The sequence below is a fragment of the Dreissena polymorpha genome, chromosome 9, assembly GCF_020536995.1.
Source record: "Dreissena polymorpha isolate Duluth1 chromosome 9, UMN_Dpol_1.0, whole genome shotgun sequence".
In the NCBI taxonomy this organism is placed as follows: domain Eukaryota; kingdom Metazoa; phylum Mollusca; class Bivalvia; order Myida; family Dreissenidae; genus Dreissena; species Dreissena polymorpha.
Window position 1 is genome coordinate 11,587,177 of NC_068363.1, and position 15,285 is coordinate 11,602,461.

At 34.4% G+C, this 15,285-nt stretch overlaps 1 protein-coding gene across 1 annotated transcript; it reads left to right on the forward strand.

Moving 5' to 3' along the window:
• The first annotated feature begins 5,197 nt into the window (after positions 1–5,197).
• On the forward strand, positions 5,198–14,970 carry LOC127844828 (neurogenic locus notch homolog protein 1-like). Its single transcript, XM_052375336.1, has 9 exons — positions 5,198–5,208; positions 6,698–6,822; positions 7,617–7,730; positions 8,158–8,226; positions 8,932–9,015; positions 9,528–9,705; positions 10,502–10,692; positions 11,087–11,146; positions 14,295–14,970. Exons 1-9 carry the CDS (start codon positions 5,198–5,200, stop codon positions 14,309–14,311), a joined length of 849 nt encoding a protein of 282 aa, XP_052231296.1. The 3' UTR covers positions 14,312–14,970.
• Positions 14,971–15,285: the final 315 nt, after the last annotated feature.

Consider the following 15,285-nt stretch of genomic DNA (forward strand, 5'->3'; position numbering starts at 1 on the left):
TAGCAATAACACATTTATAGCACTATCACGTAAATAGCAATTCAAATTATGTTTCTATAATATAATTATGTTCAATCATATAAAACATAACATTCTTTAGAAATCTGTTCCTTAAAATATATTTACTGAATTGTTAATCACAAATAAAATCGAACGAATATTAATTGCACCGCTCTTTTCACTGCACTCATCTTTTATTTATTTTTGCACTCCTCTTTTTTCTATCCCGTTCCCTCGACTTAATAAGCCGTTTCCACAACATAGTTTACTCGTTCCCAAGAGTTAGTTTGTCGTTCCATCGATTTGGTATGTAGTGTGAACGAGATCGAAAAAGGGAGGAGTGAATGTCATGTTTATGCCACCGTAAAAATCACCGTCATATGGTTTGTTAACGATGCTGGTATTTATAGATTAACCCGCATGTACATTGATGCATTTTGTGCTCGATGGCTAAAGACAGAGTTGAAAGATGTGACAAGAATACGTGTCAAGAATAGTATTCTAAAGCAGATCATTACAGTTTGCTTTTTGAGAATTGCTTTTGAAGAAATGTGTTTGGAAAGAAATGATTGCTATATATATAAACTATACGTCGGCCTTATGTATAAGCGCATGTAGATATCTTATATGATGCGTGTGTCGTACTATATACGTAACTCCTTATGACTATTGCAATCCGAATAAAGTTGTCGGAAAAAGTTATGCGCATTAATTCAATTCCAGCTATAATACTTCGCAAGATTATAAGTAAAAAATATATATATACATACATGTATACATCATATACGATGTGGACGTCGAACAATATACGTAGTAACTGTATTACCAAAACCAAAAAAAACACATGCATGGTTTGAGTGTAGCATTTGCAATTCTGTATTGGAAGAATGCTACAAACAAATGTGCATGGAAATGTTAAACCACAATGATAACCGTGCTACATTATTAACATTACACAAATAGCACACGAGTTTTCCATGGTTTGGAATAAAGTCAATATTCGACGTTTCGAGGTTGCCTAGGGTGGATAAAATTTAATTGTTAGTTTATATCTAAGGTGAATTGCTCAAAATCGTATGGTGATTCGATTCTGGTGATTGTCTAGGATTTGTCGATGGTGCCGTCTGGGGTCCAGACGCCGTCGACCTTGCCAAGTTGAAGAATGTTACGGGCTTTGAAGAGCAGATCGCTCCACGTTTTCCTAAGATCCTCATTTAAGTACGACCCGGCGTATCCAGACGTTTTAAGAGTAGAGTGGAGCATGTAGCCCTTCTGTCGTGCTCTGTAACTGTTAAACTTGATAACTATGTCACGGGGTCTGGGATTTCCGGTTTCCGTTTGGCCTATTTACCAAATCTCTGGCATCGATCGATTCCGTAGATACTGATATCAAAATGATTCGATCAGGAGTTGATGGCAAGCTAATGGCTATTATTCGTTCGATGTACAATGATGTGAAACTGCAAGTTAAACACATGAGTTCCCTTTCTGACTTATTTAGTAGCAACGTTGGACTATTGCAAGGGGAAATAACATCGCCGATCATGTTCTCACTTTTTGTGAATGATATAGAATTATGTCTTCAAAACGGTTTAAACGCTGGTATAACACTTGATCAATTATCGGTTTATCTACTCCTATTTGCGGACGATGCAGTTATTTTCTCCGAAACCAAAGAAGGCTTACAGCAATCTTTAGACAACCTAGAAATTTATTGTAATAAGTGGAACTTAACTGTAAATATTGATAAAACAAAGATAATGGATTTTCGAAAGGGTGGTGTCTTGAACAAAAATTATAAATGGACATTCAAAGGCAATGAAATTGAAATAGTTAGTAACTTTAACTATTTAGGTATCGTCTTATCTAGTGGCGGATCATACATACCAGCCACAAACACCTTGTATGGTAAAGCGTCAAGAGCAATGAATAGATTGTTTTCTATAACAAAAGAGATGGTAGTCCCAATCAATATCATGTTCAAGTTATTCGATTCATATGTTGCGTCAATTTTGAATTATAATTGTGAAGTATGGGGGTTTATAACTGCCGATAATATTGAACGTGTTCACAGAAAATTCTGTAAAAGATTATTAAATGTAAAGATGTCAACTAATTCATTGTCATTGTATGCGGAAGTCGGTCGTTTCCCTTTAATCATTGGACGCTATTTAGGAATGTTAAATATTTTCTAAAACTATATCAAACAAAACAAAGTAACTGTATTTTACACACTGTTATAAATATGCAAAGATCGGAAATCGTTCAAAGAAATAATACAGTGAATTGGTCATCAAAAGTTCGCGATATACTTAACCATTCAGGATTTGGAGATGTATGGTTATTCCCAGAATCTATTAATATCGACAAATTCATCCCTTTATTAAAAATAAGATTGCGAGATCAGTATGTAGCTGAATGGAGGACTAACATTGATTCGTCAACATCGTTATATATGTATAAAGAATTGAAACCTACATTCGAAAGGTCATCGTATTTAGATTTAATTGAAAACAAAAAACATAGAAGGATTATTGCCAAAATGCGTCTCTCATCTCATAAATTGTTAATTGAAACAGGCAGACATCATAATATTGACAGGAACGAAAGAATATGCCCCTTGTGTAGCTGTAACGATATCGAAGATGAGTACCATTTCATACTAATATGTCCGTTATACCTAGAAGAAATAATCAAATATATCCCAGAATTCTATTACAAGCGACCTAGTATGTTCAAATTTATTAAACTCCTTAATACTAGTAAGAAAACGACACTTAGAAAGTTAGCCATCTATTGTATATCATGTTTCAAAAAAAGAGATAACACTTTGTTTATTATCACATGATTGTTAAGAAGAACTATAGCTTACACTAACAATTGAGTGTACTTTGCTTGTTACATGTTGTTTGTTAACCATGGATGTATCAAATGTGGTTATGTTTTTATATGTATTCCATGTCACATTATAACTTGCAATTAGAGCACTCTCACTCTCCAGGGATGAGTGATTTATGAATTGATGAATGTAATTTATACAATGTTATTATTTATATTCATCACGCATGTCTGTAACATTATCATGTATTTGTATATGACGATAAGCTTGTTATGCTTAAGTCAAAATAAAAACTTCTGTTCTGTTCTGTTCTGTTCTGATATCGGTGCCTAGGGTGGAGAAGATTATCGTGCCAGTTGCGTCGGTGTGTTTAACATCTCTAAATCTAAGTACATTTGAGTGGTATACGATTATGTTCATTTACTCTTGCTATCAATGTTTGGCAATATAAATTAAAACTTTTGCTAAATTCGCCTGACAATTCATTTATCAATTTACCGTTACGAAGTATAGGCTCTATAGAACCTGACTTCTTATGAGAAAATGTTCAATTTATTCCCCGTCACGTGTACCGGACAGACACGCTAACTGCTTAATTTATCGCGACAAAGAAGGCAGCTGGATCGCCAAGGATGCAATGGAATCGTCGCGGGAATGCGAGAACGCATGAAGACGTCATCCAGACGTCTAAATGTAATAAGTTTTACGACCGCTGTGGACATGTTCTTGCAGCGTCCATTCTGGCAAGAAAGCCATTGGATCTCCCCTAAGACGCCATAGGCTAAGACGCAAAGTGACATCAACGCAAAGAATGATACACGAACGTAACATTCGTACTTTACTCGCGGTGAAAACGCTGATAAAGGGTTTTAAGATGTCAGGAGACTCTGCGATTTCCGCACTGAAACGTCTTCATACGCTTATGTCTCAATAGAGTCGCAGAAGACACGCCAAGAACATATTTTAGACGCATTGACGTCGCCGGTTACCGCGTGAATACCGAAGCATCGATGTGAAAACGGAAAAACAAAACGCTGACGACGTGGTGGGGTCGCATCGCACACGCGAAAAGAAAGCACGACAACGACGCGCAGATATACGGTATTTGGATATCTTTAAGAAGACCAAATAAGCGTGTTTGCTACTAATATAAAACTTCTTTTTTGTCGTCTAAGAAAGAAAATTGTGCGGAAATTTAAATGACATGAGACGTTTTTAACAAAACAAATTATCCTTAGACCATCAAAACAGAATTTATTAAATGAAGTTCCCATGCAGACCACAGCAACAACCTGTCACGTAGTTGAAGGAGAAACACAATACACGTAAACGTAAACAAAGTTCATTTCAGATTTCTTAAAGTTTTATTTCTGCTTATTAACACAACACAACGCTTTCAAATGTTTGTCAAATTCAAGATAAAACGCGAAGATCCGCAACGGGCCCTGCCCGCGACAGCAAACAATAATGAGCCTTCGATGGTAGGCTGCCCGCGTAAGAGTGGCTTTTTACTGATAACGAAATACATTTATCAAACGGTAACGCGTGCAAAATCTGAAAAATCATATCTCTAACTACTGCAACGTAAATATGATGTATGCAACGGACACATAACGAATACATACGGAATTGACCGAATTCTGAACACAAGGTAAGCCAATATTCGTGTCCGATACTAATTGACGTTTGATAACCCGAGGCTAATGAAATGTTGATTTAGGCGTGTCTGCATATTGAAGATTGTATTAAATTTGGTTTATTACATTTATACTTATTTAGATAATTATATTTATTCAATAATGCGCAGATTGTTCTGTTACGTAACACAACCTTCCCCCCACCCCTTAATTTGATTTTTTTTATTTTATGATTTAAAAAAATCTTTAAAATTTTAACTATTGAATTAATAATTACACGAAAACATCAGTCATATAAACACACATATGATGGAAAATATGCGGTTAACAATAAGATTTTGACGAATGCCTCAGCTGAAATAAATAACATTAGGTATTGTTACACAACGAAAATATCAATCGAGATGTAGTGGAGCACATCACATGTTGATCGCTGGCCATCAGTACATCTGGTGTCGTCCATGTAGTATTGAAGTTGTCGCTCGCGGCGAATACGATGTTTATTTGAAGTCACTGTCGTCGTCCAGAAAATGAGCCGATTGTCAACTCGTCCGTGGCGATTCGCATGCGTCTGGTGATTCAGATCTGCGTTCCGATGTTTATATTGCGTCGTCAATTGTCGTTTCTGTTTGAATCACCGTGGTTGATATTTGCGTCGTTGTTTGTAATTTTGTTGTTGGTTCCAGCGTTATCATTTCTCTCAGGACTTCTATTGGTCATAATGGCCACAAGGTATTAACTACAGAAGTGTTTCCATTTGATGGCTTAGTGTGCCGAAGTATTGGTGACTTCGGATGCGCTATTTAGCACGTCATATAGATGAACTGCATGCACCCGCTTTATAGTGTTTAACATCGTAAGTATTTTGTCCAGTTTTGCGTAACTTATTAGCCTTCAAAATCTTCTGGCGTTGGTTCCTTTGTTAGCAATAGAACCATGTGTTCACACTGAGAGTAAACATTAAGATGTCCCCATGATATTCACGTTGTACGGTCTTCAATACGTTGTGAAATGCGCTGTTTTAAGATGTCGCTCTTTATTGGCGTGGTCTTAAAATCTTGATCATTCATCTGTGGTGATACAAGCATCAGTTGTTCAAAATCATGGCAAAATCTATAAAATCCCCTTTCGTTATTATTAAATATCGTCATGACAACTTACTAGAACGTCTTAGTATATAGATCCTATATAGCATCAATTAATGTCGAAACACTTCCTCAAATAAATACATAACAGCTCGGTTTTTTGACATTTTACGTACGTGCAACCAGTAAATTTTTAACAGGTATTCGCTATTTTACTGCCCTTTTATGATGCTGAATGGTTAGCATTTTCTTAGCTTTAAAATCGACCCAGATTCAGAAGGATGTTTTTTTTATTTGAACTTTCCTTGAATTTTATAGCAAGCGTTTTAATTGTTGAGCTTGATTTTACCATTTACAATGCAAAAGAGAGAAATTATTTACGCCATAAAATATAACTCAAAAAGAATAAATCAATCACTATCACGTGGTTTGATATTACCATATAGATTTTATATTGCCGTGCTAAAAACACATCAATTATTTAATAACTGCATGAAGGTAAATCGGAACAATCACAACTTAGCATGAAATTTTATTATAGCTCACTGTCAAAACATATGGACATTAACATAATTTTGGTATGTCACTAATTTCACTTGTAAAGCCGACACACAGTGGAACATAATATGTAATTTCGTTTATGTCGACATCTTTTAGGGACGTGAACGTTATAGTTTCAAATTTATAAACATCTGTTATTTTCCAATAAAGCATTGTCATTCAGACGTAGTATAACCAAATCGTTGAATAGTATAATACACGGAATCTCTTAGAATATAACTTACACTATTTGCTTCGGAGTATTACAAAGTAACATACATATGTAAAACCGAGGCATGTCGTGGGTCCACGTGCATGACATGTCGTTCAAGATCAGCCTTGCTGTGCAATTTTTGTGATATTTTCTATTTGAGCTGAGTCTCTTCTGAGCAGTCGTATGGCAACCTTAAGCGTAATGCCCTGGGATTAATAATAAATCTTTTGCAGAAAACAACAATAAAGAAAAAGAGGATCTGGAAGCTGTAATTATCAATTGACTTAGCTCTTACAAAATCCAATGGCGTTTAATTCACTATCATAAATCATTTTATGTAATAAGTCATAAACAAAAGAAAGAGTGTTAACATATCTCACAGGAAAACAAGACGCACCTCCGACCGCCGACGCCGACGAGTGATAATTGTCGTCGCCGTCACTGTGACATGTGTACTGATTGTTGGGGTCATTGTCGGCGCCGTCATTGCGTTAACACGTGTTGGAGGTTGGTATATGGTTTCTGTTGGAAGTTATCTTTGGGTAAATTTATCAAACAAAGAAGCTCAATCGCAAACCAAACTAGTAAGAATCAATCTGGAGAATGTATTGAGTTGTGTTGTGCTTTTGCTGTTATCGCCATCCGTCGATCAGGGATCAGAAGTAAATAAAGAAGAGGAAGACTCGTGAGTTGTTTGATGTGTTTTTTGCTATTTTTTCTATGAGCACGTTATGAATTTAAACTAATTGAAATTATATAATCATAAGCAATAGAGGTGTCGGGGAATATTCGTGCCTAAAACCGGATCCATTTCATTTACATTCCAGATCTTTATTTCAAACTTTTATGAGTAAACGGTTTCGGCAAAAGTCACTAAAAGTTTAAACTTCTCACCAGCCAATGAGTATTTCCAATGAGTTGGTTTTATATTTCCATTATCAGGAATATATATTATAACGGTTCTGTTAACAAAGTCGTAAACAATATGCACCGTGTCAAGTACTATTTTGTATAAAGTCATTAAACCGCTAAACTAGTGATATCGAACTGCAATTATAGGAAACTGATCGAACAAATCAATAACGATGCAGGTTTTTAGATAATGAATAATAGCATAGTATGTTTTTCTTATGTCATCTTCGATCTTTGATTTTCATTTTGAATAATGCAACATTTACCCAAAGCATGACATCAACAAGTCATCATCCAACGTTTTTGCTTCAAATGAATCTTTGAAAACAAGCGAAACAAACCAAAACAGCTGAATTCAAGTTGTGAATTTGTAATTGCATGTGATCCAGACATCGACGAGTGCGACAGTTCTCCTTGTACGCTCGGAGGTATCTGCAAGGACTTGGTGAACAACTACACTTGTACGTGTCGGCCTGTCACAACCGGCAGGAACTGCGATATAAGTATGATAGTATTGTTATATTGTCTGTATTTACAGGTCAATATTATAAACATAACATATTATCACACGGCGATATTATTACACTAATTCAGCTTTAAGAAGGTAGACTGTTGTTTTCGAGCTAACCAGAATATACTGTTCTTGGCCCACATCCTAGAAAACAACAGTTTTAAATGAGATCATTTATTTTAACATTTGATGCAAAAATGGTGTTAGCTTGCTCTAACATCTTCTAAATATAGGTATAGAAAGTCCGCTTAACGTTTTTTGTCATTTTTTACGACACACGATGTATTTCCATCTTAAATTGCATTCCACACTGAAAACTTACGCCTACCTACCTGGCAGGGTTAACACATGGGTAACAGAGTGTTTTGGAATGCTCTCAATTGTCGCCTCTAGCCTTCATAATGAGCTACGTTTTGTAGCGGTCCGCGGCTTCAAAATCACGTCGGATATCGGGATTGACAATGTGCAGCTTGCGGAGAATTGCCCGAGTATGTAAAGCTTTTGTTCTTAAATTGTTAAGGGGGGAACCCACTTGTTTTATTTTGAATATATAACATTTTTATATAATAGTCTGAAGTGATTTATGTAGATTTTTTTATTGATTAAAAAGTTAAGGGCGAAGATAAAACATACAAAAGATTACGACACAGTCAGTTTTTCAAATATTTGTCTGGAAAGTGGCTAAAGGTGACTAAGGCATACGTTCTTCAGATGTCTTCATTGTGTTGGTCATGACTAGTGATAAGTGTCCACTTGAATAGCACACCAATATCAAATGACCGATACATTTTACTCATATAGCTTACGGATCTTCACATATGAAAGTCAGAGTGGGCATGACTAGTTACATGATCACTATAAAATCGGATCATTGTGAAATTGGTGTTAAATGATACAGCAATAGTTAGACAAAACCTTAACTTAGAAATGTTGTTGGTTTGTTTGCCATAACAATGTTGTGTTGATTTTTTTATTATATTCATTAACAATCACATACACGTTGTGAATCAATTCACCCAATCATTACAAGTGCGGCATGTAGGGTCATTATCAATAACACTTATTGTTCGTTGCCAAATTGGGAATGCCAATACAATGTCTACAATTGTTTATGTTTTCATTAACATTTATCGTGCTATGTTCCTATAATGTGTTTATTTTGATATTAAAGGTGTCTGACTTCTGTCCTGTAGATCCTTTTTCCTGTAACCGTTATGAGGGCAACTGTGGTTGGAATAAGACTCAAATGAACAATTTAGTCTCATGGCAGTATGTTGGTGAGAACATTATTTATTCCCAAATGGGCTTTTGCCAGTATATCTGCTTTTTTTATTTGGTTCTGCCAAATACTGCGCTGGTTTTGTTTTATTCAATGTTTATAATTGTTGTTTTTTTCGTATTTTAAACGTATAGATAAAGAAAATAATAAATCCTGATTTTTCTTTGAACTAAAAACAAACAGTTCTGATTTAATAAAAAGATTTTTGTTAAAATAACTGATCAAGATCGTTTTACCTTTATCAATAAGTGTTTGATCTAAGTTGTGTTTTTTTGCGAAACTAGTAACATTACATATATATATCCAATTTTAATAAAAGTCGTTTGAAGTTAAAGTTTGTTTCATCACTTATGATTGAAACTCAAAAGCAAACTAATTAAACAGCTTTGCAAGGCATTAATGTTGGGCACATAGTAAGATCTATATATCTGTTTGTCATCAGCAACGTGTTTATTGTAATACTCGCTGTATACTATTTACCATGATCTTATGTTTGTTCTTTCCTAATAGAAAGCACTTTAACGGATGAAGCCAGAGGTATTCGAATCAGAGGGGGGCCGAGATCGTACTCTGGTCTTGTTGAGCTTTTCTATCAGGGCAGGTGGTACAGAGTATGCGACAAGGGCGACAAGGACGACAAGGGCTGGGGCAAAAATGCTGCTACAGTTGCATGTCGGTGGCTAGGAATGTGAGTTCCCGAACTGTTTGGCTTTATAATAAGTGTAACCTTTACGATAGGTATACGGTATAGTCCGGTATTTACTAAGTTCTTGCTACATTTGACATCTAATATCATCTAAATAAATATGTTTGTGCATTGTTTCATCACAAGCAATCGCTTCTAACAGTTGATAATACAACTTACACAAATATCTGCATGGTAAAGCGCAGGACGTCACAAATCCGGCAACAATCTTTGGACGACGTTAATATTCCATGCAAAACATTAGCAGTATAATATAGTTTATACCTAGCCAACTTTGGACAAAGTCCAACAAACATTCATTGTAATGGACTGTTTTTTTATAAGAAATTCACATACCAACAGCCTAGCTTTATAATTCGTTTAAGACAATATATGTTTTTGTGGCAATGTGGGGTTTGACTTATAACTATTGTCGTTAATAAATTGTATAAACTGAAACATATGCGGCACATGACGTGTCACATGCAACTATTGTGTCGTTATCTCGGTGGACTGTGGTTTTAAGGTGAGCCATCTGTTAAAATCGTAGAAATGACATAATGTTTAAAGTAAACAAATAAAGTGTACTTTCCAAATTTCAAACATGCATTTGATTGTGCGTTGGTCTTTCGTTTAGAGACGTAAGGCGCTTTCCAAGGGTGAAAATAATAAAATAATAAACAATACATTCTGCATTGAAAAGTTAATGAATATCAAACAGTAGAAAATCTGCATGTATGTCATAAAAAAGCTTTCAGAAAAACTCGTGTGTAACATATTTCTTTCCTATTATCTTTAGATCCATTCCAAGTGCTAGCTATAATCGACAGTGCTGCGAAATGGAAAGAGAAAGTTTATCGTTTATTCTTGCAAATCTGATGTGCACATCAACGGAAAATACTCTGTACAACTGCAGTCACGATGGCCTCTTAAATGCTTTGGGCTGTAGCAGTAACGATTATTTATTCGTGACATGTTATGGAACAAAGAGTAAGCCCCTTATATATGTACACGCCATTTTGGCTCCCACATAAAAAAGCTGTAAGGGCTGTGCTCCGGAAGCAGCATTTCGGATCGTTTTGTACTTCTTGATTTTATGTATTTTGTTTGCATCGTACATGTTCTAGTTTAGAATTGATATACATGTATATATATATATATATATATATATATATATATATATATATATATATATATATACTTCATGAAAAATGTTATCTTTAACAGTTACTGCATTATTCCAACAGATATTCATATGTAAAGACAAGAACTATATGTTACCATTAGCATGATGTGCACTGACAATTCACCTTAATTCATGTTTTGTTAGCATCTAATAAAAACATGTTTCTTTATGAAGAATTAATATATCTTTTTGTTTTAGACGAACTTCTTTTGAACACCAATCAACCACACTTCTACTTGAGAACAATTAGTTATTGGGGTAACATGTTTCTTAATTATTTTTTATCTCACCGAAGGGTTAATGTTTGTTTGCTTAGTCAGCGTCTTCCGTCCGTCGTCCGTCGCCATTCGTATATTTTTCGTTAAAACATTATGATTCAAACTCGTTGTTTCTGCAATTGCATATTTTATTTTAAGAGCATATCATAATTTAAGCTGGGGTTGTTGTAATTATATTACTATTTAAGTAATTTTGGTTAAGTGCAAGTAACCTAGTAAACAAAACCTGACTGGTAAATAATCATGTTAAACCTGTAAAAGAAATATGCCGTTTTTAAAAGTGGTGTTTGCGTTAAAATTCAATAGATGGCTATCTTTAATTTTTCCACAAAGCTTTTATTAACAGAAAACATGTCGCGTCAGAAATAAGTCATTTTTGCAGATGTTGAAACCGTTTAATATATACATTAAGTCTCAATTAGGAGACTTGCATTACAACAAATCAGAAGTAAAATTAATTATTTTTCAAGTTTCGACATTCGAATGTTTACTTGCCAGTCTTTGAGTGCTGGGCTGACATTCGTGGAATCGTGAGTTTGAACCTTGTCATGGCAATATGATGTCTTTTGCAATTGGTTATGGAATAATTTGTATCTATGATAAGTTCAGTCCTTTATCCAAAACCATGCTCGGATTGTGTAGTGTAAATGGCGTTCCCATAGCAACCGCGAGGTCCCAGAGATCATCCTCAATCGGGCCCCTTAAGAAGAGCATTATCAAAGACAGCAAGTAGTGGTTCGACTCGATAATGTCTTGATCAATCCAAGGCTTTCGATGCAAAGGAGCGTAAAAAATAAGTTTAAACTAAAATATGTTTGAACCCATGAGGTCAGTTTTAAGTTACTAAGAAACTGCACATAGTAATGACTAAATCAACCAATATGGCCGAGGAAAAGTGTGAATGCCTGAACAAATCATCCTGATACGGTAGAAATGTTGAATACATATACAATGAAGAAGAATTTAACAATACTTCTGCGGTTACGATTTAATAAATATCCTTGAATGATCTTCTCATATTTTGTTACGGTGGTGACATGTGTTGGTGTTTATCAACCTATTATCACGACTTAGTAACCAGTTCCAAAGTCTTAGTAACTAAATAAGTAATCGGGTATAGATAACCTGCTTTGGAGAATCTCTTAGTCATTCATCGACGACTTTGGGAACTACTTACACATTTTTGAAAACGAATGAATAGGTAATGTTTAAGGGAGATTATACGATTTGTATATGTGTATATGATTTTTATATGTATTAAATTGTAATACATTGATAAAATATGTTGCAATAACACAAAATAGGCAAAGACCAATAAGCGTCCCGATCCGATTGTAACGAAGGTATTTCGTACATATTTTCCAACAATATCCGAAGCATTCGCCTTTTTATTAGGATAAGAGTTAGTGTTCGTGTGTCGTATAAATAGATATAGTTGCAGGAATTTATCAAAGCGTTGAATACACTGAAGTTGTTCGCCATTGCATAATCTTAGAAGCAACTCAGTTTTCAAACTTATGTTAAAGCTTTTTATATCGCAAGTTTGAAATGAACACATTTTTAAAGAGTGTGTCTTACAGCACAGGTCGATATGTTTGTGACTGTTAATCCTCATATGTATGGTATAGAGATAACTTAGGCAAAATAACAACAATATGTCTCTTTTTTCCCAATTGGTTGCTGCACTGGCAACCATCTTTAGAATTTTGGTTGCCTTTCTAAAGAATAACAAGCCTATAATCATGTACGTGTTGTGTTATGTGTATCTAATACTTTATCTAGTTTCTTTAAATTATTGAGAAACAATTTTGCCAACATAACAGACTTTTAACGCAGCATTAAGCCCCGTTTTCCCTGAAGGCAGCCAATATGTACATATTTTATTGAACTGGCCAATGTCGTCGCACAAGCTGTTATAAACACTAGACCGGCCAATATGTCCCACAAGCTCTTAAACCAATTGTTTACATAATTACAGGCTGTCTGCTGCAGTGTACAAGTGAAATATAAACAGGCAGTGGTAATCGTTCCTAGCGTAGTGACTTCCAGTTACCGTTCTTAGCGTAGTAAAAAGCAGACTGACTTGCAAAACTTGCTCTGTAAATTTAGTCGTGAGCTAACGGTCACAACTCAAAATGAAAAGGGTGCTATATAAATGTGGTATAATAATAATAATAATAACCGTAGAACTAAATTTAGATTCACATCGTACATGCATAATATGCATGCTGGCGAAATCGACCATGCAGACATTTTCTATTTCAGAATTAAATATCTGGCTTATTTCGAATTTTTCGACACATGGTCTTCTTAAATTTTTATTTCAATTTATATTCAAATTTATGTATAATAAGTTTTTTACACATTTTATATATAATTCATAACTATTTGACAAAATCGTATAATCTCCCTTTAACGACATAGCTAACTTGTATTAACAAATAAGTAGTGAGTACGAGATAGATCTATCGTTGGAACGACTTTGGAAACTCTTTGGAAGGAAATGTCTAACTCGAAAGTATCACAAATACGAAACGACGGAATTTAAGATGCATTTACAATTGCAAATACGTCTAATTTATATTGGCCGAAATTCTGATCGTCTCCATAGTATCAGCAATTTTGTAACATGAAATTGAATAGATTGAAAGGGGGCGGTGTTAATTAAAAGTCAAAACAATGACTTTCTGTTAGATGTTTTATATAGAAATTTGACAGTGCATACTAACATTTCAGTCTTACGTTTTACGTTAAAAATGCTTTCGCATTGATAGTTTAAGCAAAATAAATCCATAACATTATCCTTACCATAATAAATCCTTTACGGAAAATAATGTGATACTATTCAATCATGTTATAGTTGAAAATAAAGGAGAAACACTTATAAAACTTCTTTAAGAGAGAACATATACGCTTTCCTTTACCGTTGTGTTTACCAAATCCGGAGCCATACTCATGGTTGGCTATAAAACTGAAGTGCGATAAAACAATATAAAGAAATAGCAATAGGTTCACATCCCAGTGTCTGTGTGTGTTCATAAACTTTCATTATAAGAAGTGCATTTATTTCAAAAATTGTACAAAAATTTGAATGTGAAAGTTTGTGTAATATTGTATTTATATTTCAGGCATACCATTTACATAGAAGTAATCAAGACAACCGAAAATGAGTTACACTTCTTAAATTAGTGTTATTTAAAAAGACTGATTTATTTAGTAATCTCGGTTTGTTCTTTGGACATGTGTGATGTTTTATATCGATTGGTGATACACTTAATATACTGATATTGTTTGTGAATTTGCTTTGCTTTCATAAATATTACAGTGACGCTAAAATTAGACTATATATTTGATGCGGTATACACTTCAGAGACTTTTGTAACACAAATCTTTTCAGACTTGAATATATAAGTTATTTTAGTACAGATTTTGATTTAAATTTGTGACTGAGATCATTTGACAACATTTTGTGCAAGCTCACATTAAATTAATTCGTCCATGACAATCGGACGCTATAGCACGTTGGATTGGTATGGTTGAATCATTTTGGCACGTGACAATGTATGTTTTCCTGGGGTCCGTTTCATCAACGATCGTACGACAAAATTGAAATACGACACATATTTCGAAGACGCATTTTAACTAAACACCAAATAATAATACTATTATTTTTCCGTATATCTATTCATTTCATTGTTTTCTCACATATGATTTATATTTTGAATGCATATTGATGAACAGCTTTTGTATTTTCAGTCTCCAAAATTAGGTCGTAAATTAAGATTGTCGTACGATCTTTGATGAAACGGCCCCCAGGTGCATAAATGTACCTACAATTATGAAATTAAAATATAATATTATTTAAAATTATATCGCGTTTAACTATTTCCATGTTTAAAAAAGTGAAATGAAACAATACATTACTCACGTGCTCAAGCATCCGATTGTTACGGATGAATTATTGTGTCGTGAGCGTGCACAGAGTGTAGTCAAATGATACGTCAGTGCCATTAATTTGTGTATGTGCTTTAATCAGATTCAGATATTCAGAAATATAAAAATAAAAATATTAATTTTGTTTGTAAATCACCTAAACACGTAGTGCTCAAGGTGAGCTAT